This window comes from Heloderma suspectum, chromosome 12 (genome assembly GCF_057233095.1).
Source record: "Heloderma suspectum isolate Gila_16-S chromosome 12, 16-S_ref, whole genome shotgun sequence".
Lineage (NCBI taxonomy): Eukaryota > Metazoa > Chordata > Lepidosauria > Squamata > Helodermatidae > Heloderma > Heloderma suspectum.
In genome coordinates, this window is record NC_139469.1 from 16,239,908 (window position 1) to 16,266,155 (window position 26,248).

The 26,248-nt window shown below is 44.3% G+C and overlaps 1 protein-coding gene across 12 annotated transcripts in view; it reads left to right on the forward strand.

The window, feature by feature from the left end:
- Positions 1–26,248, forward strand: part of DNAH3 (dynein axonemal heavy chain 3) — a 184,430-nt gene that overhangs the window by 88,893 nt on the left and 69,289 nt on the right. For 11 of the 12 annotated variants that reach the window (XR_014785546.1, XM_084818522.1, XM_084818521.1 and 8 more), the window contains 14 exons: positions 928–1,051; positions 2,087–2,240; positions 3,417–3,561; positions 4,748–4,959; positions 6,768–6,859; positions 9,438–9,552; positions 11,055–11,171; positions 12,212–12,391; positions 14,378–14,514; positions 16,984–17,185; positions 19,533–19,625; positions 21,325–21,435; positions 23,641–23,755; positions 25,671–25,869. Coding sequence is in view for 11 of the 12 variants with exons in the window: in XM_084818522.1 (XP_084674648.1) it covers positions 928–1,051; positions 2,087–2,240; positions 3,417–3,561; positions 4,748–4,959; positions 6,768–6,859; positions 9,438–9,552; positions 11,055–11,171; positions 12,212–12,391; positions 14,378–14,514; positions 16,984–17,185; positions 19,533–19,625; positions 21,325–21,435; positions 23,641–23,755; positions 25,671–25,869 (1,996 nt within the window). In the remaining variant the exon portion in view is untranslated. The remainder of the gene's footprint in view (positions 1–927; positions 1,052–2,086; positions 2,241–3,416; positions 3,562–4,747; positions 4,960–6,767; positions 6,860–9,437; positions 9,553–11,054; positions 11,172–12,211; positions 12,392–14,377; positions 14,515–16,983; positions 17,186–19,532; positions 19,626–21,324; positions 21,436–23,640; positions 23,756–25,670; positions 25,870–26,248) is intronic. The other variant, XM_084818524.1, reaches the window with a different exon arrangement.

Consider the following 26,248-nt stretch of genomic DNA (forward strand, 5'->3'; position numbering starts at 1 on the left):
CTGTTTGAAGTACTATCCCACCCAATTCTAGTTTAAAGATAATGAACCATAAGAACTATTGCCTATCAACCTTTAGCACCTGAACAGCAGGCTGAACAGAGGCACACAGGACACAGTCTTCCACAATATAATGAGATGAACTGTATTTCTATTTAAAATCTAATAATTATTTGTAAATTTGCATATATACATATAAATTAGCATATACAAATGTAAAGCAAATCACTGTCCTCTTTTGTCCACTTTTTTGGAGGGTTATTTCCTCTTTTTTGGTGATTCAGAACTGACCATCCTGATCAGGAGGTGTGTTGGGATCCAAAACCACCCCTCATTTGCTCCCGGGATATCCCAGGTTGGCCCTACAACAGGCAGAAACACTGCTGGAAGTACGGCTGTGTCCATGGAGATTTCCGTTGGTGTACCAGGGCCTCCAGGAAAGAGTGAAACCAGCAGGGCAACATGGATCCCCTGCTTTGCCCCCCCCCCCACCTCCAGGCCTACTTTGGATTTACAATGTTCTGCCCATTGTACTTAGACTAGACTCACTGAAATCATTGCGACATAAGTTCCTCATGACTTACATGTCTCACTGATATCAATGGGTCTACTCAGAAGATGGTGCCACCCCCCCCCTCCGGGGGGCCCAGGTTGGTGGGACAACTATCACTTCTCATTTGACAAAAGGTATTTTTCTTATGTCCAAGTCTGGATCCAATCTAGAGTAACAATGTAGTGTAATGGAAAAAGCGCAGGTGAAGACCAAATGATAACATTGACCTAAGTTCCTTGGAGGAAGAGTGTGATACAAGTGTGATTTGTGTGTGTGTGTGTGTGTTTTAAAGACTAATTGCTTTAACTTTGTGGTATTTTCTTGGCCTAGATGGTTTTCCAAAATAAAACTTTTCAAAATATGTATTTTTATCCCAGATGATGATATAAAACTAAACAGTACTGTTCTTCATTGGCCGGATGAGATTGAGGTCATCTTTGAAACCAGTAGGAACCAGCTGATGAACAGAAGGGATCATGTGGAGCTTGCTCTGATCAAAAGGTAGGTTACGGACTTCTAGGAATGCTTTAGGATTTTGTTTGATCTGCATTTTTAAATGAACCAACCTGCTTTGCACTTCCTGGATCAGAATACAGTTATTCTTTGGTTTTCCTGCTTCTCTGAATTTTGTGATACAGTTCTTGGTTCAAAAATATACTAAAATGCACATTTTAGGATTTAATGCATACAAAATGTGTATTGTACTGTAAAATGCACTTTAGAATGTTTATTATGTGGAAAAATGCATTTAAAATATTCTATGTTCCGTTGGGTTTAAAAATAAATAAATCGCAGGTTGATTCGGAAACAAATAGAATGAACTTGTGAATGAATACTTGTGAAACTGACATGGGTTGGAAATAGACTGATCAGCCAGGTCTACTTAGGACTAGGTTACCTCAGAAACTGCCAAAATCTGTCCTCATCTGGGGGTTTAGGGCTCCAGTTCTGTAACATAAGGATATTGGGTTGATGCCAGATTTATTTGTTTGTTTGTTTGTTTGTTTCATTTCTGTACCACCCAATAGCTGAAGCTCTCTGGGCGGTTCACAAAAATTAAAACCCAAAGAGCACACAATAAAACAATATAAAATATATAAAACATTAAAACCACAGTATAACAATACAACCAGAATAAAACCAAAAAAATGACCAGATTTAGTCATACTTGGAGTAGACCCATTGAAATCAATGGGACATGACTATGTTTACTTTGCAAAATTTAGATCTAAAGTTAATGGTTGTTTATTGGTTTTCTTTAGAAATTTTACATCATACTTTTCTTTCAAAAAAATAAACCCAAAGCAGCTTCATTCTTGATTTCATGTTATTAATTTATTTAATTTCTATACTGCCCAATTGCCAAAATGCTCTGGGCAGTTCACAAAAATTAAAACCACGAAGTACAATGTAAAACAATATAAAATATGAAAGCTTAAAACTACAATATAAAAGTACAACCAGAATAAAACTGTTTTTTAATTGAGCAACTTGTTTTATGATGACACTAAACTTTTGTGCTTTGATTCAAACCAGGTGTTCTGAATTTGAAGCTGTACTTGAAGGTTATAACAAGGAAGTTGAAAGCTTCCGAAAGAAGGATGTCATGACCATGGAAGAAATGAAGAATAATGTTGAAAAATTGAATGAGTTGTCTAAGAATTTGGACTATGCCCTAGCTGAATATGAAGTTAGTTTTCATAGATTTGAATTTCCATATTTGGAAATATGGAACATAATCATAACATAATTGATTTATGTTATGGTGCATGTTTATTCAGAAACAAATGAAGGCGAGTAATGGGCAGACATGGTAAAGGTGCATAAAATTATGTATGGTGTGGAGAAAGTAGATGGGGAGAAGTTTTTGCCCCATAATATTAGAACCTGGCGTCATCCCATGAAGGTCAATGGTGGGAGATTCAGGACAGATAAATGGAAGTACTTCTTCATGCAGTGCATATCTATGGAATTTGCTATCAAAAGCTGAAGCCAACTTGGACAGTTTAAAAAGGGGATTAGACAAATTCATGGATGGTAAAGCAACCCATGGCTATTAGTCATGAAAGGCTATATAATATCTCCAGTATCAGAGACAGTATGCAATACCAGTTGCTGGGGAATATGAGCAGGATGGTGCTGTTGCAGTCATATCATGCTTGTGGGCTTCCCATAAACATCTAGTTGACCACTGTGGGAACAGAATGCCGGACGAGATAGGCCTTTGGTCTGATCCAGCATGGCTTTTCTTACGTTCTTCTGTCCACAGAGGTTCCTGACACTCAAGTTCATTCATTAATGGTCTGAAATTGTGCTGAATTTGTGTACATGGATGAGGTCTTTTAGATAGGGAAGCATTCAGAAATGCTTTCAGCCATTTGAGATGACCATTAATAAGGTGCCCTCCATGGGCCCACTCCTACATTGGGGCCTCACTTGGTGGGCTTATCTGGGGACAGCAGTGGTGCCATTTTAATTTCCCACAATGCCCTAGAGCAATGCCATGCTGGGTGCTCTGGGGCATTGTGGGAAATTTAAAATAGTGACTTTAGCAGCCTACCAGCCAGCAAATCCCAGGGCAGGCATGAGTGCCATTAGGCAGTCAAGGGGTGCTGGATGTTCACATAGCTACTCAAGGGATGTTGGGTGTTGGCATCAGACTTGAGAAATGGCATCATCCCCCTGTAGTCTGATACAGTGCAGTACATGCACTACCACTTTATGATTCTGCCAACTCATGCTCCTGCATGTATAAGCCATCTCTGCATATTTAAATTTGAAGACTGCCCTCCTCTGTAAAGAAACCATTTTTACTCTTTTTTGTCAATGCTATACCAAATAGAAATGATACATATCTATGCTACAGGCTATTAATAAAGAAGAAGAGCTACTTGAACGAGAAAAAAGTCAGTTTCCTCTACTGCAGAATATTATTTTACACAAACAGCCCTTTGAGCAGCTTTGGGTGACTGCTTACAGTTTTCATACCAAGTCTGAGGAATGGATGAATGGTGAGGAATCGTACTTGGTGAGACGTTGCTCGCAAATGAGTTTTGCATCCTTTTAAAATAGTCCTGAGTTCTATTGATTTGGGGGGAAGCAGTGGTGCAGCTACGCAGTTGTAGACCCTCAGCTTAGGGCGCTGGCTAGGGAATGCTAGGAGTTGTAGGACCTTTTTCTGTCTAAACATGCATAGGATTGCGCCCTTATTCCCGGTCCCCCAGTTTAGATAGCCAAGAGTATTACGTCACTTTTGGAACACACAACTAACATTTCTACCCCTGCCCCCTGCCCGCACAACCACCATTCCACGCTTTGCTACTGCTTCTACATTCTTGGTGTTTTAGAACAACAGCACGACTGTTCGCCAACCCTGATTTAAAGAATGATAATAATAATACTCCCAGCATGTGCGGTTTTGCATTCTAAGCTCACTTATATCATAGCACCATCCTGACTACAGGAATAAAACGGAGTTTGCATCTGATGCGCTCATCACCTGCTGCTCTCTGAGTTGTCATTCAGGGGACCCCTGGGCTGTGGGAAGTTTTGCCCCATGTTCCAGCTGCGGCTGCTCCCACAGGGAGGGACAGGTAGAAATATAGTGTGCATGCTCTTCGTGGAAAGCAGAAAAATCAGGTCTTGAATACCAGAGTTTTTGTAATGGTTTTTGATCTTTAAGACCTTTTCCAATTGTATAGTGCTTACCCAGGCAGGCATTTTGTCAGAAATCGTCTCCATGTGAAAATAGTCTTTTCTCTGTTGCAACAAATGCCACATTTTCCCCATGTGAGCAATTTAAGAGATGAAGTCTCCCTATGTGAAATGGGGGTAGTACAGCCCCTGCATGAGGAATGTACTATCCCCAAAATGAACTAAGACTCAAGCCTTCACACAGAACAGGATTCAGCTGTTTAATTAACAGGTCTGACCAACAATTTCTTGACTATCTAGAAGGATTTATAACACCCGCTGCTCTCACGTGAATGTGTAAAGATAATTTTAATGCATGTTTCTACAGCAGTTTGAAAGTGTAAAACCTCTCTGTGTGCAGGGGGATTATTCTTACATGGTTGCACCTTGTGCTCTTTAAAACAGTGGTTTGGGGTTTAATTGGTTTTTACAGTGCATCCCTGGCAGCAGACCTTCGCAGGGACTTGAAATGTTCAAAATGCTCATTTCCAATTCTGCATGCAGGACCTCTCCTTCATATGAATGCTGAAGAAATCAGTGAGGAAGTCTCCAACATGTGGAGGACCATGTACAAGCTGACGAAGACCTTGGTGGATCAACCTGGACCAAAGCGTTTAGCTGAGAATGTGAAGTTTAAAATTGACAAGTTCAAGCAGCATCTGCCTGTCCTCTCTATTGCCTGCAATCGTGGGATGAAAGACAGGCACTGGGAGCAGGTGCTGTTAAATGAAGAATGTCAGATGAGAAACTTTTTTTTAAGGCTGTGTGCTGGGGATTCTTCAGGTTACTCACATAACTCTTTGGTTCCAGGGGATATGTCAGAGGTGCAGAGCCTCAGGCCTAAAGATCAAATGTGGTCCCTGTTCAGCCCTCCTAGGTTCCAGATAGGGATGGTGCGGGCACCCGATTTTGTCTGGGAATCTGATGGAACCCACCCTGCCTGCAACCCCGAGCCCCGCTCACTGAGCCCCTGCCCCTGTTCGCCACATTCCCCCACGTGGCAAGTGGCCCACACTCACCTCAGCGGCCTTGTTGAGCTGAAAAATGGTGACCGCAGAGCTCAACGAGGCCTCCAGGGTGAGTGTGGGCTGCTTGCTGAGTGCAGGAGGGGCTTGAGCCTGGTCCGGGGACCGGCGAGCAGGGGTAGGGGCTGGGCGAGCGCCCAGAGAACCTGGACAGGGTTGGGTTCGCACATCCCTAGTTCCAGAGATGTTACGGTCCCTTTCCCCCTGACTATGAATTGTTTGGTAGTTTCCTGGCCTTTGTGTGTGTCTTCCTCCCATTCTGAAAGGTTATAATTCCTCTCCTAAAGCTTCGTTACTGGCAGTAAGAGCTTGAAGCTAAAATATGCTGGTATTATTGGTATTTCAGCCACACACCCTTTGCCTTTGGCTCCACCCTGTTTGCCTTCAGCCCCACCCACCACTGGAATGTGGCCCCTAAGAGCTTCTCCGAAATTGAATGTAGCCTTCGGGCTGAAAGAAGTCCAACACCCTGGGATATGTTCATCTTCCCACTGGATAGTAGCTCTTTTTCCTAGCCTATGCCTCATTAGTTATTCTCTCTCCAACTAGTTCTTCCCATTGCCATTGGATTTCCCAGTATAAGGTGGCCCCATTGAGAACTGATTGGCTTTTACCTGTGACATTATTTATAGCAAGGACACATTCCCTCCCCTGAACTACACCCAGACCATTTTTGGCAATTGAAAGGGCTTTTAAAGAATTTTTTAAAGGATTTCTTCCCAGAGTAAGCACTTCCTCTCTGTAGACTTTTAAAAGTGGGGAACAAATTCAAGGCTACCTTCCCCATAACAATATCCCATGATATAAACAACCATATCAGAAATTCCCACACCCATTTTTAAAAAATCACTCACTGTGTATGTGTGAATATTTGACATAAAAATGTACCATGAGCCACTTGGAGTTTATCCTAAGTGAGGAATGTAGGATAGTGGAAAAGTACATTGATATTTCTTATACTTTCATTACTGTTGTTATTATTTAAATAATATAATCTTATTTCAACTGTTATACATATTTTCATTGTGCATTCATATTATCATGCCAGTCAATTGATCATTATTTGTATTGCTTATAACCTGACATAGTATTTCCTCCTTACAATATTCCCAATAAATCATACGGTTGCATATTCTCTTATATGTTATTATACCAAAACTTAACAAAAATAGATAAATTTTCTATAAAATGTTTGTTTCGTGTTTATCCTTTCTAATTCTAAAGTTTGCAAGTTTCAGCTGCATAAATACCAACATTTATATTTCTTACACTGTCTTTCCCTTCCTCCCTTCCTCCTTCCCTTCCTCCCTTTCTTCCTTTCCTCCCTCCTCTTCCTCCTCCTTCAGCATTTCTATCATGTTTTTCAGAGTATTTCATTTATTATTTCAGTACTTGTTACAACAACGTTGTAAGGTAGACCAGTATTATTATCCCTACCTGAGCTCCTTTTCTGGCTGTTTCTCATGGTTTTATTTGTCTATCCCACCCTTTATTTCCAGATCAGTGATATAGTTGGATATGAGATAAGACCTGATGACACTACTTCTCTCATGAATATGTTAGAATACGGGCTATCAAAATTTATTGAAAAGTAAGAAATACACCCAAATCTTCTGCCTACTGAATATTTGTTGTATGCTTGAAAATGTTGACATTTAATTTCTGCTTGATATTTCCTGAAAGTGTTTAAAGCTTTTTGAGATAGAGATAGATAGATAGATAGATAGATAGATAGATAGATATGTAAAGCTTGTTTTGAAGGAAAATTAGGAAACTGTTTATAGATGACTTGGGGATTTTCAGCGCAAACAATTTGTGAGGAAGCAAATGATCTGCTCCATAATGATCTGAAACCAGTTCTTGCAATGCTTGTGCCCAGGGAGATCCCACATGTTTACACCTGTGCTCAAAAAATAAGTGCTGCTGGTGAATCAGTTGTATGAGCAATAGAACTGGAATGAGTGTTGGCTTTTGTCTGTTTCGCAAGCTCACTCGATGTGTGGAGATGGGGATGGGGGTTTGGAATCAGGATGGCACCCTGTGTTTCCACCCCCACCCACCCCGTGCCTTCAACCACCATGCTTTCAGCAAAAGATCTGAATAGAGCTTGTGTGCATACAGGGTGTATCTATAGAAAGGTTCTTTCTGTACATTTGGTCCCTGTTCCTGTGTACAGATCCAAACCATGTAATTCTGTACATTTTTACTCAGAAGTAAGCTCTACTGTGTTCAGTGGGACTTCCTTCCCAGTATAGCTTTCCCCAAACTGGTGCCCTCCAAATATGTTGGACTACAACTCCCATCATCCCTAGCCAGCATGGGGAAGGTTGAGGAAGGCTGCCCTAGTAAGTGAGTTTTGGGTTGCACCCTTACTCAGTTTGGCTTACTTCTGACTAAATATGGATATAATTGTAGGGTTGTACAAAAGTCACTTACCTTTTCACAGGGGTGATTCGTGGTGGGGGGGAGGAACTCCGCACCTCCCCCCGAAATCCCAACCTGGCCAACTCTGCTCTGCGGCAACTCCGCAGAGCCGCCGGCCGGTTGCATTCGCAGGTGACTGGAGCCTGCGGATGCAAATGGCGGCGGCTACGGTGGCCGCCATTTGCGTTCACTTTTTTTGCTGTGATAGGCTACGTAAATATTTACGTAGCCTATCACAGCAAAAAAACAGGAACGCAAATGGCGTATATGCAAATGACGTCCCTGCGTTAGCTGTGATAGGCTACGTAAGTATTTACGTAGCCTATCACGGCCTAAATGGGGAAGCGAATGGCGGCTGCAGACGAGGTCGCCATTCGCAAAGCAGCGTGAACAGCACCAGGTAAGTGCTCCGTTTTGCGCGCCTTTTGCAGGGTGGTGGGGCGGGGGGCTTCATTCCGCCACAGATTTCAGGGGGCCGAATGCACTGGCATTCGGCCTCACTGAGATCCGTGGCAGAATTCTCTGACATCCCTATATAATTGTGGTGTAAGTGTATGGGGACAGAGTCGGATTATGCAAAAGTCAAGGGGCAGGATGCCAACGGAGCTTTCTTCCCAATGCGATGAGCAGCTTTACAGGAGCAACAGCAGCACGAGCAGAAAGAGTTAAACTTCCCCTCTATATTTTGATAATAATAAATCCCTCCCTCCTTTCCGTGTCTCCTATTTGCATTTTCGAAAAAGAAAAGAAAGAAGTGCACATTAAATGCAAAGATAAATTATGCCTAGGTTGGTTCTTATTTTCCTGTTCCTGGACCCTTGGAGTCTTCTCCCCAGGTATGGGAAGGTGTAGGTTAGATAGAGGAATGTCAGGACCATGGAGAGCTCCCTGATGCTAGACTTCGGGCGCAAAGCAGAAAAAAGCCCTACAGCTTCCAGCATCCTCAGGCCAGTATGGCTTCCTGGAGCATGCTCGGAGTTGTAGGACTTTTTTCTGTCTAAACATGCATATGATTGCACCTTTAATTAGAAGGAGAGAGTTAGGGGTGTTGCTCCAGCAGTGTTCTGGATGGTTTACATGAGCCTTCCCCCAACCTCATGATGTTTTGGACTAGAACTCCCATCACCTCCATCCAATGCAGCCTATTATCAGGTGTAATAGGAGTTGTAGTTGAAACTATCTGAAGGACACCAGGTTGGTAAAGGATAGTTTACATAGGTCCTCTGCAGAGAGGGGCATGGCTGAAGTCCCGCCTCCCTGGAGGAAATCTGCTTGGAAATTAAAGGAGCTGCACTGTCTGACACGGTTGAAATGACTCCTGTAGAACTACCTGGGCTTGGCTAGCTGCGGGAAGAGAGCCCTTTGGACTAATGCTAGTTCAGAGGAGAAATCACCATCTGAGGTCTGAGTATGGTGGAGAGCAACACCCACAGTCTTCTGAGGACATCATGGGAGAAGGCAAAGAAGATACTCCTTTGCCTGCATTCTGCCAGCCACCCAGTTTCCTCCCATTTTGTGAGACACCTATATCCGCTTCCAGGACACCATGCCAAATCTTTTCATTTTGCTTGCCACCATTTTTGCACAGGAAGGAGAGAGGTGTACCAGTAGCCTGCCCAGTGCTCTGCCTTTAAAAACCCTTAAATGATTAATTGGCCTATTAAAACTTGTAGTGCTACTTTATTGCTTCTACGGCTTTATGATGTATTGCTTTGTACTTATTTTCTAATTTCCATTTCCATTAGAATAGAGCCTATTGGAGCAGCAGCTAGCAAGGAGTATTCCTTAGAGAAGAACATGGAGAAAATGAAATTGGAATGGGCCAACATCTGCTTTAGCTTTGTAAAATACAGGGACACAGTGAGTACATTTCCCCCTTGTGGAATTACTCAGTTTGGGACAATTGTTCTAATTCTTTTCCCAGTTATGTTTCTTCACTGAAGTCAGTGGGTTTGCTCATGATTTGACAGTGGCGTCCATGTGTCAGGTCCTTGGCGGATCTGAACCCAGGGGAGACCTCATTGGAGGAGGAGCTTCTCCCTACCAGCAATGTGCGCTCCTGGGATTAGAGTGGTGTGCAAATCGCCTCCTGAACTTCTCCACCTTACCTGTGGGCAGAGAAATTTGGGAGACAATTTCACCGAATTTCTCCAGGGGAGGAGAAATTCTCAACAGTTTCTCCCAGGTAGGGCTCCCCATTGGCAGGGCTTGTAGCACAGCTTCTTTCTTTTTTGGTAAGAGTTTGGGGGTTTTCCTGCTTCAACAGCATCAGCTGGCTTGGCAGGCTGGCCCCAGTTTGCATTCACCACAGTGTAGGTGGAGGCAGTGTGATGTCCAGCTCCAGGGATGAGGTGGAGTAGTGCTCTGTGAAAATCAGTCCTCCAATTTCCTGAAAGTTTTCTCAGCCCATGAAAGAAGCTTCCGTTGTTCTGCATTCAGGATGTTTTATCATTTCTTTTTGTGGTGTTTCTGAGCTTACCTAATCACAGCTAGCCTCCCAGTTTGCCTACACATACTGATCTGAAAAAGCCCTCTGGGAGGAATTATCTCATGGGGCCTTACACTGGGCTTTAATTGAAGTGTGGGAAGCTGAGGAGGCTACAGGCGGCCAGAGAGATGATTGCACATTGAAAAACAGGACACTTGTGCTCACTCCTCGGCCACCTCCTAAGTAAGGTAAGCCCAAGAAACTCAAACCCAACCCATGAGAATTTCTCCGAAATTTCTTCACCATTGAATTTCTTTTCAAAAGCAATTTCTCTTTTATCCGGTTGAATGAGAATGGTTGAGAAAAATGAGGGAGAAATTTTCGGCACAGCACTACCTGGGATACGTGTTATATGGAGGTCAAGGGGAAAGCATAGGCGATCCAGATGTGATGACACAAAACTTGTAATATAACAATTAGAGCATTGCATGTGGGAGATGCAATAAAATGTTGCAGTGTGAAGAGCTCCCCGTTCAGAATCCCAGACACTCCATTCCACCACCTCAGATTTCCATTCCCCTCCCCGCTGCTACAGTCACTGAGCATGCTCAGTGCTCATTATTCTGTTTTTTGTTTTTCATTTTTAAACTGGGCTGTTTTAGTCCCCCCCATCACCTGTAGAATTTTTTTCCTAAATATTTTTGTACTTCTGTATACTTTGAGGTTCCCCCAACCTGCTGATACCTCCCTCTCATTCATGGATGGTGCTGTTTTGTGGCTACATAAGGATCCACATTCAGGGAGTTGGGATCATATATGATGATGATGGGGAAGAGAAGAATAACACGATGAGCATAGAGTGATAATACCATTTTAAGACCCAGTGAGTGGAGATTTCAATAATTTGCCTCAACTAAGCGTGGTTTCCTTATAGGACACCAGCATTCTGTCATCCATCGATGACATCCAGCTTTTGCTTGATGACCACATTGTCAAGACCCAGACTATGTGTGGCTCTCCATTCATCAAACCGATAGAAACGGAATGTCGGGTAAGTAGAAAAGGGATTGTCTGTTCTATGATGTGTTCCCGTGCAGTGCTTTCTCTAGACATATTTTGGTATGAAGAGAAGGACTATCATGTTTAATCACTTAATTGTTTAAATTAGTTGATTTTAAACGTCTTGATCAGCCCCCGAGATACTCGTCTTTGCGTGATTTGCAATAGATCAGACACCAAGGATTTCCAACTTGTAATACAAATCAGTATGCAAAACTCCTAATAAAAACTGTGGGCAACTTCGGGAGGTCTGGGGGCCATTTTTGGCCTCCAGGTCCCCCCATGGGCCACACACCTGCTCTGTAGGTGCTAAAAACAGGGGGCAGGGGGTGTTGATGGGATCCAGAGCTGTTATGGAGTGCCCAAAGGGTCAAAATTAGCTTATTTGCAAACTAGTGTTGACCCTGTAGTGGCTATGAAGTCTCCAAAGGGTACAAAATTAGCTTCCAAACAAACTAATTTTGACCCTTTTGGCACTCCTTTGCAGCTCTGGACATCATTTTGTTTGCAAAAAATAAAAATAAAATGGTGGTGGGGAGTTCTTCCCAAATTCCAGGGGGTGGTGGGGGTTGCAGGGGCTGCCTGCATGTTGCCCAATTCTGGCCTAGTAGTTTAACAATAGCCAGTAAGGTTGCAAGAAAAAAATTATGTGCAAAGGCTGGTTTGTACTAATTGCTTAGCAGCCTCATTATCCCTCTCATGTAAATCAGGAATAGTGATGGGTTTGTGTAGCTGGCCAGTTTTTCGCACATTGCTTTGATCGCTGGACCTTGGAGTTCTACGAAAAAATTAAGGAGATCCCTCAAGCCTGAAGTCTGCCCAGTCCTGTTCTAAAATGTTCATCAGGCCTGGCGGCAGAGGGCGAAGGGTGCATTTTTCTTATGATAGCATACAGTTTTGTACATATCCTGATGAAGTGGTATGGACAAAAAAGAAAATGATGCGTTTTATTTAACGTTGCCGCTCATCTGCTGAGTGAGAATTAAAAATACGACCTTTTGGTGACTTGAAATTGAAATGATCTCTTTACAGAGGTGGGAAGAGAAGCTTGTTCTGATGCAGGAAATTTTAGACAGCTGGTTAAAATGTCAAGCAACCTGGCTTTACCTAGAACCCATCTTCAGTTCTGAGGACATCATTGCTCAAATGCCAGAGGAGGGTAGGAAGTTTGGGATAGTGGACACTTACTGGAAGGACATCATGGTACAAGCAGTAAGTACATTTTATGCACTTGCACTTTGCATTTCCCACCTGCCCCTTTTCACTTCTCCCTACATGTGGCATATCTTATCTACCCAACATCACGCTGCCAGTGCAGTGTAGCAATTAGAGTGTCGGACTGAGACTGGAGAAGCCTGGGTCCAAATCGCTGCTCAGTGATCCAGTTTACTGGGTCACCATTGCTTAGGGATGTCGGAGAAGTCTGCACGGAAATCAAATGAGTTCTGCTTTCCATGAATCCAACCGACAGATTTCACAGCAGACCAGCTTTTCCCAAATTGCACGGATTCCACGGACTTGCAGACTGGATTTTTTACTTTCTGGAATTTATGCAAATTTAGTTGTACAGAAATATGTAAAATTTTAAAAAAAACCACTGGCCGGAAATGTGCATTTCCCCCATTGGCTGAAGCATGAAAATGCACATTTTGGGGGGATTTGCACATTTGGGGGGGGGATTTGTGCATTTTTGCAAGTGTGAATTCATGCAGATGTGAATTTGTGCAGGTACGAATTTGCATAAATTTGAGGAATTGGGGGGGAAATCTGATTTCATAAGTGAGCGGATGGCATGAAAGGCACCTGACAATCTGTGAAATGCAGACAAAATGGATTTTACAAAATCCATACATCCCTACTGCCGCTCAGCTTAATCTATCACATAGGGTAGCTGTGGAGCCAAATGGATGCATACCAGAGCCCCCAGATATGAGGACTTTTGGAGCGGGAAGGAGTGTCAGATGGGAAGGAGCAGTAGTACTCTGCTTCTACAGGTGAATCTCCTGTTCTGAGGAGGCAGAGCTCACAAACAGGCCGGGAGGGAGGGGATCCAGCCTGCACTCAGGGGCGGTAGTAGGAACCAAATTTAAGGAGGACGACAATCTATCACAGCTGTTCCCAGCCTCGCGCCCTCCATACATCCTGGACTACAATTCCCATCATCCTTGACCATTGCCCATGCTTGCTGGGCCAGATGGGAGTTGTAGTCCAAAACAACGGAGGGCGCCAGGTTGGGGAAGGCTGATTGTCTAAGATAACCTTCCTCAACCTGGCACCCTCCAGATGTTGATGTTCATGAATGAACTGCCGTGAGCCTCAGGCTTGCATGTTTCCCTTCTCAGTTCCCCTTCCTTCATGTGCAAGGAGGAAACAACAATTTGATCCTGATTTGTTTGAACTAATTTGGTTAGAACAAACTGCAGCCCCTGAGTTCATGTGAAAGGTATAACTGTGGTTTGTTCTAAAGTATAAGTGGAAGCTTTCACCCTCCTCATCTCACATGCTTAGGTGGAAGAGAGGGAAAGGGGAGAGGGAGCACATGATCCGGAGGCCTGCCACAGCTTACTCACCTAAGCCATGGGCCATAGAGTAACCCCCTTCCTTAGCCAGAGGTGGTCCATGCCCCCCACATTGCTATTTGTTGTTGTACTGCGATTTGGATTTCGGTTGGCTTTAGCTGTTCTACAAGTGCAACAAAATATTGCAGGCTGGTGTGCTCCTGTTCAGCTTGTCAGTCAGCCAGGCAGCCATGCCCTTTTTGAGGATGCTTCATTCCACCCGCTCCCCCTTTCCATCCATCCCACCAGAGTTAGTCAGCATTCTATGGCTACTGTGCATGCTCAATCCTCATAAGGCTGTTTTAGCCCCCACCGCGCTGAGGATTCTTTCTTCCAAGTTGTCTTGTTTTGCGTTTGGTACTTCTGCAAACCTTGAGGTTCCCCCAAGCCTGCTGAAGGTACCATTTTGCCTACATACAGATCCACGCTTCGTGAATGAATTCAGCATTGGTGTAGATTGACTGTTATGTGTATATCCCACTTAGACAACAGTTGCTTAAAAGCAGTATAAAATCCCTCATATAAATAAGCAAGCAAGCTGCGATGCAGCCTAATATAATATAATCTACATGGGCATTTTTACAAAACAAAACGGTGGTACAACTTGTCTTTACTCTTTTATGAATCTTTTAAAAAATAGGTGAAAGACACCAGAGTTCTGATTGCCACTGAACAGCCAAAGATGTTGGACAGACTTCAAGAAGCAAATATACTCTTGGAAGACATTCAGAAGGGTTTGAACACTTACTTGGAAAAGAAAAGATTATTTTTTCCGAGGTATGTTTGTGAACAAGTCCCAGTTTGTTGCAAATGAATAGTTGCTAAGAAATTTGATTCCTTGAGCCACTTGACAGAATATGATTCCTTGTACTGGGAACTTCTCCTTCCGACGTTACAAGAACTGACCAGGTTTATATGAAAACAAAAGAAAAGCCCTGCGGGATCAGAACAGAGGCCTATCTAGGCCAGCCTCCTATTTCCCCAGAGTGGCCAGTCAGACGCCTCTGAGAAGCCCACTAGCAGGCCATGTGCTCTCCCTGTGTTTGTTCCACAGCTGGTATTCAGTGGCATGCTGCGTTTGATCCTGGAGGTACTATAAATATAGCCATCATGACTAGTAGCCAGTTAGGGGTGCATGAGAATTTCGTTTCAGTTCACAAATCATCTGAGGTTTCCCTGTTCACAACTCTGAATGGGAGCGCATTTTTTCGAGAAACGTTGGCGCTTTCCTGAACTTGCAATCATGTTAGAAAAACACATATTTGAAACGTGCATTTTAAGAATATTCTCATTTTCACCATTCAGTGGGGAAAAGTGTGCACTTTACAAAAATGTGCACAGAAATGTGCACTTTTCCCATTCAAAGAAACTGAAAAACAAGTCACAAATGAAAATGGCAGTGAACCAAACCGAGCTTTGAAGTGAAGTCTGGAGAATTTCGGTGAGCTGAGACATCCCTGGTTCTCCCATCCCTAGCTATTCAATGATTACATTAGCCTCCATTTATTTGTCTAATTCTCTTTTTAAAGCCACCTGTTGATTGTCATCGCAGTGTTTGGTGGCCATCACAATGTCTTGTGGACACGAATTCCATTGGTTAGCTATGTGCTGTAGGCAAAGTATTTCCTTTTGTTTGTCCTAAATCTCCTGCTATTCAGCATCATTGGATGACCCTGTGTTCTAGTGTTGTGAGAGCAGGAGGGAAATTTCTCTCTGTCCAGTTTCCCCACACTGTACACAATTTTATAAATCTTGATTTTGTTGTCCCCGCTTACTCTCCTTACCCGCTAAACTAAAAAGCCCCAAACATTGTAACCGTTGTGTACAATAAGCTTGCCTGAATAAAGATTGGAGGGGGTAGATGGCAATCAGAATCATCAAGAAGTGATGATCGGCCCACCTTTTGATTTCTGAGTTTTAGCACAATATTACCCATATATTTTAAAAAGTATATTACCACATAGCCTTAAGGACTAGCAACTTGTGGTGGTGTTTGAAAAACAGAAAACAGAAAACTGAGATTCTCCACTCCAGATGCTGAAACTGAAGCTTGCTGTGGTGATAAGGTATACAAAAAGCATGGGAATCTTCAGCTCTTGCACAATATGTTTATTGGGATCCACTCATGTTTTTTACCCCTTTCTGTGACTGGATTCATACATGTATTGTGGGATAGGTCCTGACATGGGACTTGGTGTCAATATTCCCAGCAATAAGACTTTTTTGAAATCAGCATTCCTTTCTTTGAAAGGCAATGTGCCATTTCTGTGCCTGTGCAAATCTCACAAAACACCTGGGAATTCAATTGTGGGAAACTCTCTGCTGAGGACGGCCAGGTTGGCTCCCTCTTTGTTGCTCTTCTGTGGGCAGGCAAAGACATTTTTATTCAGGCAGGCCTTTGGCATGTAAGCTGGCTTGTGGCTGAAAGGTGTCTTAACTAGTTGGGTGCTGTTTGTTTCCAAAATTGGCTGTCTAGGTGCAAAAGCCAGGCAGGGGGGAGCGAGGAGGAGATCACTTCTCACCACTCCTCCCACCCTGCACTGGATAGGCGGTTGCCCCCAGGCTGGGAGGCGACCGTTGACCCAGATAGGATTGCTCCCTTCATTAAGTGAAAATTGGGGAAATGCTGTCCTGGGGCACGGGGTGAAATATTGCCTTGCCCCATGCTTAAATAACAGGTTTCTAGATTCCCGAATAAGGATAAGAAGCTGCCTTCCACTGAGTCAGACTATTGGCCGTTCTAGCATAGTGCTGTTTGCTCTTAATACATGCAATTTCGTATGCATTTTTGCCTAATACGTATGTGTTTTGCAAGCAATTTTCTTAATATAATGCATTTTTGAACATGACTCACCCAATACACGTCTTTCTGTATGTATTTTATGACTGGAGAACTGTGTTGCAAAATTTGGAGAACTGCAGATTTTGAAGAATAACTGAGTTTCGGTTCATGTCATGGGTTGAAAGTGCGAAAATTAAAATGCGAACTGAACGAATTTCTCCACCATCCTTAGTGGCAGCTACTCCCCAGGGTTTCTGGCTGAGATATTTCCCATAATCTGAGATTCTTTTAGCTGAAGAGGGTAATGATTGATTGGACTGAGATTCTCTGCCTGTGACACACGGGCTTCACCACTGAGACGTAGCCCCTCCCCGCCGAGGTCAGGGGTCAGTGATGTGCTGTCCGCTGCACCCCCGTTCTGAGCCACAAACTGACGTGTGTACGCTAAAACCTATTTTGAACAGATTCTTCTTCCTTTCGAATGACGAGTTGTTGGAGATTTTGTCCGAAACCAAAGATCCTCTCCGTGTACAGCCACACTTGAAGAAGTGCTTTGAGGGAATCGCAAAACTAGACTTTACGGATGACATGGAGATTATCGGCATGATCAGTTCTGAGAAGGAAATTGTTCCTTTTATAAAGAAAATTTTCCCAGCACATGCCAAAGTAATGTTTGCTGCTGCTGCTGCTGCTTATTATTATTATTATTATTATTTGTTCATAAAAATGACTTTTGGGGGAAATGCCTTCCGAATCTCCACCATAGATTTTAGTTTTTAGATTAAACAGTGAAGAGCAACGGTGGAAAAAGCATATAACTTGTAACGCGTCAAAAAAAGAGAAGTAATACAGCACAGGTAACTTACAGCTGGGGCTGCGGTGGCTTAGTGGTTAAGACGCTGAACTGCAGACTGGAGGGTCGGCAGGACAGCAGTTCGAGACCCGAGTGCCACGTGACGGAGTGAGCTCCCGTCTTCAGTCCCAGCTCCTGCCAACCTAGCAGTTTGAAAGCAAGAAATTGCAAGTAGATAAATAGGTACTGCTTTGGCGGGAAAGGGAAAGGTAACAGCGTTCCGTGCACCTCGGTGTTCAGTCATGCTGGCCACATGACCACAGAAACGTCTTCAGACAACGCTGGCTCTTCGGCTTAGAAATGGAGATGAGCACCACACCCTAGAGTCAGATACGACTGGTTGGGGACACCTTTACCTTTACCTTTTTAACTTAAGGCTAGGAAAGCCAATTGCAGACACATTGCATTACTCAAAGATGTGCAGCAGCAATTGTTGCGAACAAAGAATTAGATTGGTGGTGCTTCCACACTGGGTGTTTACCGAGAGCTTTGGTTGCTCACTTTCTGCAGGGCATCTGCATTATATCCTCATGAAACCCTTCTCCTCCCAGGTTTTCCTTGTTCACCTGTTTTCCTTTCTTTCCAGAGCTCAGAAAAGCTGACTTTTTTAAAAAAGTAAATCCCACAATAGAACAACTGTGCAATCTCTCCAGGTGTAGATGAGCCATAACAGAGCTGCCCCATAGCTTTTCAGCCAATACAGTTCTCTGTTATAGCCTGTACAGGTCACTTTAGACACTTCCTGTCTCTATAGTCTGCCCCTCCTCTACAGGAAAGGACTCACCCACCTTAATCCTTTCGTTTCCATCTGCATTACATTTCCTCTAGTTTTCCTTTCTGAAATTGGAATCCCGGGCAGGCGGCAATCAGGATAGGGACTGCAACAAGGGTGTGTGTGTGTTTAACCGCCCTCCCCACATGCCATGCTCCCTGCGAAAATCACTCCCCCTCAAGATTTGCATTGGCAAAAACAATGATTGAGTTCTGTTAACACACCCATGTCTGGAAGCATTCCAATTCCTTTTCACAGAGAGGCATCTCCAATTAAAACCTTACTAACAATAACTGCATGCTATACTGCACAGAATCTATTATGTGGAGAACCCCTTGAAATGAATGCCTATATCAGTCTTCTTCAACCTACTGCTCTCCAAGTGTGTTAGGCTGCCTTTACATTAAAGAAAAAATGTGCAGTCCTACCATTGTTGAAGCCTTTCCATGTTTACAACAGGCTCCCAGACGGTGACCATGTGTTTGCTGAGAGGGGAAGCTTTTAATTTTCAAGGTTCCATTATAGAACTTAATGAATCTAGTGGCTATTTTAGAAGTGCCATCTAGTGGTTGTTTTAATAGCGTAACAATCTGAGGTGAGGTTTTTTTATACCTCATTTTCTCCTAATCTTTTTAACATGGAATAACCAGGAAATACCTCTGGGTATGTTCTGGAGGCTGACGACATCATGAAAATGACCCACAAACATCCGTGAGTGAGCGATCTCAATAGCAGGATAAAAGCTCCATGTGAAGAAGCCCTTAGACTACAACTCTGATCAACCTCAGCCTAAGGATGGACGAAAGTCCCTTACCTGGTCCCGCAGCTGTTTTCGGCCGTCTCCCCGGCCGCGAAATAAAAAAGTTATGGGGGAAAAAAGAACTTGATAGGCTACGTAACGATTTATGTAGCCTATCACGGCTGACTTTGAAAATCTAGCCGTGATGGGCCATGTAAATCGTTACGTAGCCTATCAGGTGTTGTTTTTTTTTTTAACTTTACTGGGAAATGGCGGCGGCAGCCGGTTGGAAGACCGGCCGCCGCCCCCGCTGAAACACCGCCGAAACGCCGCCGGGACCCACCGCCGAGAGGTAAGTCCCATCCCAGGAGGGCGGGGGGGCGGAGAATTTCCCCACCAATTTCGGGGGGCCGAATGCGTTGGCATTTGGCCTCCCGGAGATTCGTGGAGAAGTTCTCCGCCATCCCTTCCTCAGCCAGTATGGGAGTTGTACTGCAACACATCTGGAGGGCATGAGATTGGGGAAGGCTGGCCTGTATGGTTTTCCTTCAGTATCCAAATGCTCTTTCTCACTGTGAATGTTCTCCTTCAACCATCATATATTTTGGGATTGCAGTAATTCTTCATGTTCACCTTTTTATTTTTTAAGGGCATGGTTGAGAAATGGCTGTCGCAAGTAGAAGAAATGATGTTGGCCAGTATTAGAAAAGTCATAGACAATGGCATTGGAGGGTATGATGAGGTAATAAGTGATCCACAAATGTCGGGTAAAGACATACTTGTACCTAAGACATCTTAGGGAGCTGGTGTGGTATAGGGGTGAGAGTGTTGGACTGGGACTCGGGATACTTATGTTTTAGGCCCCACTAGGCCATTAAGCTCACAGCATGACTTTGGGCTTGTCACTGACTCTCACCCTAACCTACATTATAGGGTTGTTGTGAGGATAAAATATAGAGGAGGAGGAGAATCACGTATGCTGCCTTGGGATCTTTGCAGGAAAAGGCGGGATATAAATGTAACAAATAAATAAATAATGCAGTCAAACTAAAGTAGCTGAAATGCAAATACACTTTAAATGGTCCACTGATAAAAGCTGTAGTTATGTACTTTAAATGATACGTTTATCAGAAATGAATAAGAAAGCTTCGGGTCTTGTTTATAAAGCTAATTTGGCTTTCAGCTTTATCATACATGTCAATCCCTTCTTACATTAGGGATGGCGGAGAATTTCTCCCCGAAACTTCGGGGGGCCAAGCACCAACGTGTTCGGCCCCTCGAACAAGTTTTGGGGAGAAATTCTCCGCACCCCCCCGCCTCCCGCACCTCCCCGGGACGGGACTTACCTTTGCCGAATGTCCCTCCCGGCGGCGGGTCCGGCTGGCGGTTCGGCGGGTGTTCGTCCGGGGCGGGAGCGGCAGCCGGTCTTTTGACCGGTTGACGCCCCCGCCATTCCAATAAAAGAAAAAAAAAACGCCCCCGTGATAGGCTACGTGACGATTAACGTAGCCTATCACGGCTAGATCTGCAAAGTCAGCTGTGATAGGCTACGTAAATCGTCACGTAGCCTATCACAGGTGACTTAAAAAAAAAAAAAGTGTGTACGGATAATGGTGGCCCCCATAGGGAGCCGCCATTCCCATTCCTTATTTGGTCGCTGTAGTCTATGTAAAGATTTACGTAGACTACAGCGACCAAATAAGGAACGCGAATGGCGGCTCCCTATGGGGGCCGCCATTTGCGTACACGCTTTTCTTTTTTTTTTAAAGTCACCCATGATAGGCTACGTGACGATTAACGTAGCCTATCACGGCTGACTTTGCAGATCTAGCCATGATAGGCTACGTTAATCGTCACGTAGCCTATCATGGGGGTGTTTTAAAAAAAAAAACTTTTGAGTTCACGGCCGGGCGAGGCGGGAAGCCTCCTCCCCGGCCTGAATTTCGGCCGGGCGAGGCGGGAAGCCTCCCCCCCGGCCTGAATTTCGGCTGGGCGAGGCGGGAAGCCTCCCCCCCCGGCCTGAACTTCGCGGGGGGAGCAGCGAAGCACCTCCCCCCCACCGCGAACAAGCTTCGAGGACAGGTAAGTGACTTTCGTCCACCCCTATCTTACATACCCTTGTGGTTATTCCTTGGCTTTCCTTGGTTGATATCAACACTAGTTGGCTTTCTATTAGTGACTCTGTACTCGTTGAGCTAGAGGGAGGGAAAGGAAGTTTTTTTGGTGTTGTCATTGTGAAATGATTGTCAGAAACCCTTTGTATTTACTGCAATCTACCTATCCATCTTCTGTCCAACCCGAATTTCTCCCCAAGGTTGTACATCATAGAGATGTTTTTGAAAATGTTGTACCACCCACATCTTCAGAATAAGAGCTTTCCTTTTCACATTCAAATCCTAGGTTCATAGCTGAAATCTGACATTGCTATTTATTTTTAAAAGGTTCCCCGGAATAAATGGGTGCTGCAGTGGCCCGGACAAATAGTTATCTGCGTATCGTCAATCTTCTGGACAAAAGAAGTAGCAGAAGCCATTCAGGAAAGAACTTTACCTGTAAGACCTCTTCATAAATAAATAAAATCATGGTATATATTGTATGATGGCTGAATTAGACAGCAAATGGTATTTTGTGCACTGATAAATTAATAGTTTAGCAGAGTTCAATGTTAATACAGAGGTTACTTTTCTAAACAAATTGCAGAGCCATTTGCAAATTGGAGGCCCCTGATTAATTTGCCCTCCTACATTTTGAAAACATTCCGTATTTTATGTTGCATGACTATAAAGAGATTAATTCAACAGCGCTTACATTATACTAATGTATTGCTGTTTATTTAACTTATATCCTGCCTCTCTTCTGGGATGAAATTCAAATCACTCTGTATAGGCTTTTCCAGTTGGTCTGCTGTCCAGGCACTGACCAGACTTGGGGCATTTCTACACCAGCATAAAATCCTGCATTTAAAACGGGGCTTTCTGCTTCCATTTTGCAGGATCACAACTGACTCCCTTTACACTCACTCACTTCCCCTCCTCCCCTTCCCCCCTCCTTCTCCCTGTATCTGACTCTTCCATTATCTTTCACTGATCTCGCGCCTCTTCTTGCCGCTTTTACTCTTTTGACAGAGGAAACTGAAGCGGAACACAACGGGGTAATTTGATAGTTCATTATCTGTGATCTATTTTAAAACAGAACAAATGGCATTTAGTGCAGGAGGGTCACGGCAGGGTCATTGCGTCATGTAAAGAGCCTGCAAACTTCCGTGAAGGAGCAATCTCAATCGCAGGATAAAAGCCCGGTGTGAAGGAGCCCTTGGATCTGTTTAACTCTAGCAAGGTTGCTGTCATGTGCCTTCAGTTCGTTCTCTGGGACCATGTCAGTCTTACGGGGTTAAAATGGGAGCGGCTGCAGCATAGTGGCTAGGAGCTTGAACTGTGAATGAGGAAGCTCCCAGTTAGAACCTTGCATCTACCATGATGAACTCACTAGATAGCCTTATAGGGACTGGGCTGTAGGCAGGAGTTCTGAGCTGAGACAGCTGATGTGGGACTGCTTTAGACAATACTTGCCCTGAAAACTGGCCCAACACACAGGTGGAGGGGGAGCAAGTGTGTGCACCTCCCCTCGACCCACCCAAAATGCTGGACCGACCTCTGCTATCTCTTAGGGATGTGCGGACTCACCCCCGTTCGGGTTCTCCGGACTCTTGCCCAGCCCCTGCCCCCGCTCGCTGGTCGAGCCCCTCCCACTCTCGGCGAGCAGCCTGCACACACCCCAGTGGCCTCGTCGAGCTCTGCGGTCACCATTTCTAAAAAAGATAAAATGGTGATCGCAAAAATGCGCATGTTTTTGTATGCGTGAAAATGCGCATTTTTGTGAATGCACATAATCTCATGTGTGAAATGTGCATTTTTGCGAAGGCACACAGCGTGTGTACGAAAATGTGCATTTTTTGTAAGATACACATTTTCGTGCATACGCAAATATGTGCATTTGCAAAATTTGCATTTTCACATGTGCGCAAATTTGTGCATTTTTGTGATTGCCATCTTATTTCTCAGAAAATGGCGACCATGAAGCTCGACAAGACCACTGGGGTGAGTGCAGGCCATTTGGCAAGCGGGGACAGGGGGTGAGCAGGAACTCGGTGAGCGGGGCTTGGGATGTGGGCAGGAGCAGGTCCACCGGATTCCTGGACTGAATTGGGCGCCTGCACCATCCCTACTATCTCTACATGCACAAGTAGGAACCAGTCGTCTAACTGCCACATACGAATTATGTGGGAATGCATGCCATGCGATTTGTACATCCATAGGTGGCAATTCGATGGTCTTTCCTCACATGCACAGGGAGAGATAGCAGACACCAGGATGGCACTGTCTGTGGGTGGGTGAGGAGGAACTATGCGCCCTCACTTCCCTCCACTTATCGAGCTGGTTGGGGTGGGGAGAGAGTATCTTCTGAACTGGGTCACGGTTTTAATAGTGCTGTTGTTTTTCTTCTACTGCTGTTTGTTTTATTGTTAGGATTTTTTTAAAAAAATGTTGATATGCAAGCCGCCTTGAATATGATATACCATTGGAAAGCAGGGCATAAAGGCTGAAATAAATAAATGACAACATGATGAATAGCCTTAATTTACTGATTTAATTAGTTTAAGCTGTATTCAAATATCCCCCTATTTATAAGAAATAAGGTGCCAGCTGGCTACATGTTCCTTCGAAATAATAGGATCCTCCATTTTGTTTTGACCACAGGCATTTTTGGAGAAAAGCAACAACCAGATTGGAGAAATAGTTGAACTGGTGAGAGGAAAGCTGTCGGGCGGGGCCCGGCTGACCCTGGGGGCCCTCACTGTCATTGATGTACACGGTAAATGGCAAGGCTGAGGAGTGGGAGAAAGCAGGAGACAAACAGTATGAAATACGAAGCTGAAACAGCCCTTTCAATAAAAGCTATGGGACAGAGAGTGAGTTAGTATGAGGGATGGGGTGAGCATTTGAGAAGGAGGGGTTAAAAGTGCAAGCCTCCCCCGCCCCAGTGCTTGTGATCTCTTTTGATTCTGGTAGAAGCTTATTTGAGTCTTGATTGGACTCAGAATGGGACTCGCTTTCTGTAGGCTGATTCAGCTCTGCCTGTTGGAATCAATGGAGACACTAGCTATAATTTAGCATTGCATGCATACGCCTTGGTTCCTCCCCCCAGCTCCAGTCCCCTTCTCCTCCAGTATGGCTGCAATGAGATCATCAATTCTCACTTCTGTCTTCTTCAGTTATTGTTATGTCTGAACCTGGAAGCGTGGTTAATTGAAACAAGCCAGCTTCATATACTGTGGTTTGAAGTTGACTTATTTCTCTAGACCATAGTTAAGAATAACCACAGTGTATCCATCTTTGGCCATAATGCTAAACTTTGGTTAGTTTAAAAGGGATGTGAAAGCTTCTGATCTCCTCATGGCTGTGCCCAATGAGGAGAGGGGATGAGAAGTCCTGAGTTCAAGGCTTATTCATGTAACACTAAACCAGTGCTTAGTTTTACATCCAAACTAGGCCAATAGGTCCACTTCAATAGGCAGATTTAAATGCTGCATGTCTGAAAATGGCTGGTGGTGGGCTAACATCAACTCACCACTAAAGATCCTGGAATCCTGGTTTAAAACAAGCAACAGTTCATTAAACAAGCCAGCTTCTGGACCCATTGCTTGCACTTGGCTTGTCTAGTAACTTGCCAGAGTTTGTTGTACACCAAGATCCCTGGTTCAGACATTGTACCATTTCAGGCCATGGGTCCTGTTGATGGTCTGTCCTGCCTCTGTCAGGGCTAAGCTTCATTGAACACCGGTGAGGCATGAGTTACAAGCGTCCACTATGGTTTGGGTCTTTATCAGGGTTGGGGCAAGTCAGGTTTCCAAGGAGGCAGGAACAGGAATAGGACAGCACCACAGAGAGCTCCTAGTAGTGCTAGGGCTGGAAGCCAGACAAGCTTGTCTATGTTGCTCCAACAACTGGCAGACTCAGACTGAGCCTTAAATAGATCTTGGGCTACTTAGAGGCTTCTAGTCTGTCCCACACACTACATGAAGTCTTCTCCCTTAAAGGGGCCATGCTTGCTTTTGAAGCCTTTGACTAGGATGGCATGGAGGCAACTGGGGTGTGGTGGTTGTGGTTTCAGAAACGGAATCCTCAGAATCTGAGACTGGCCATGCAACTTCCTCTGGAAGCATGGTGGCTGGTCCCAGGGACTTTTTCAGACTGAGGGCCTTGTGGCAAGAGGAGGATTGATGGGTGCATCCATGGCCACATCCTCTTCTGAAGTCTGAGAGGTCTGTATCAGAGGCTTCTCTTCCTGAGGAAAGGGAATTGGAACCCTGGGTTATGGCAAACGTACCACTAAGCCGAGATTCTTTAAAAGTGAAACTAAACTTGGTAGAAGTCCCCCTCCTGACCACGTGGGAGAGAAAGACTGGAAGATGCAATGTGTGAGCCTGATGCTTTGCTCAGACTTGTGGAGATGCATGCACTTAGTGCTGGACCATGGGTTTGTATTTGCTCTGAGCCAAATTCCAACCTGACTTCTTTTTCATTGGAATTACTGGGTAATTAACCATAGCAGAATTTGACATTCTACATGAACTATGAGCTTCACCCACAAGATAATATTGTAAAATGTTAGACAGTATATTGCTAACTGAACATTGCACATCCTGCAACATCCTTTGAACAAATTAAAGCTAAACATTTGACCTAAATAGTAAGGTGGGTTTGATGAAGTATCTTTGTTTCTGCAGCACGTGATGTAGTTGCAAAATTGGCAGAAGATCAAGTTTCAGATCTGAATGATTTCCAGTGGATTTCTCAGCTGAGATATTACTGGGAAGATGGAGAAGTGATGGTCCGAATGATCACAACTGAAGCCAGATATGGCTATGAGTACCTGGGCAATTCTCTGCGTTTGGTGATAACTCCACTGACTGACCGATGCTATAGGTAAAATTTCACTTTCCACAGGATACTTATAGATCACGCATAGCTAGGACATTGAATTTGTAGGGGATAGGCCAAACGTTGGGGTGGGGGTGCAGGGGGAGGTGGAAGACACCATTTGATAGAACCCAAAGCAACCCCCCCCACACACACACACATCTACTTATACACATGCAGGACCAGTATCTCAACATGTAGCAACCAACATCTAAGGCAAATGAAGAAATGCTCATTTGTACCTGGCAGTGTGTTTGAAAAGTGCAGTGTGTGTGTGTGTGTGTGTGTATGTCCATCCCTTATCTATCTACCTGTCTCAGGGGTGCAGAACTTCAGTCCAATCTGGCCCACCTGGCTTCCCCAGATAGACCCCCCTTTTCCCCCC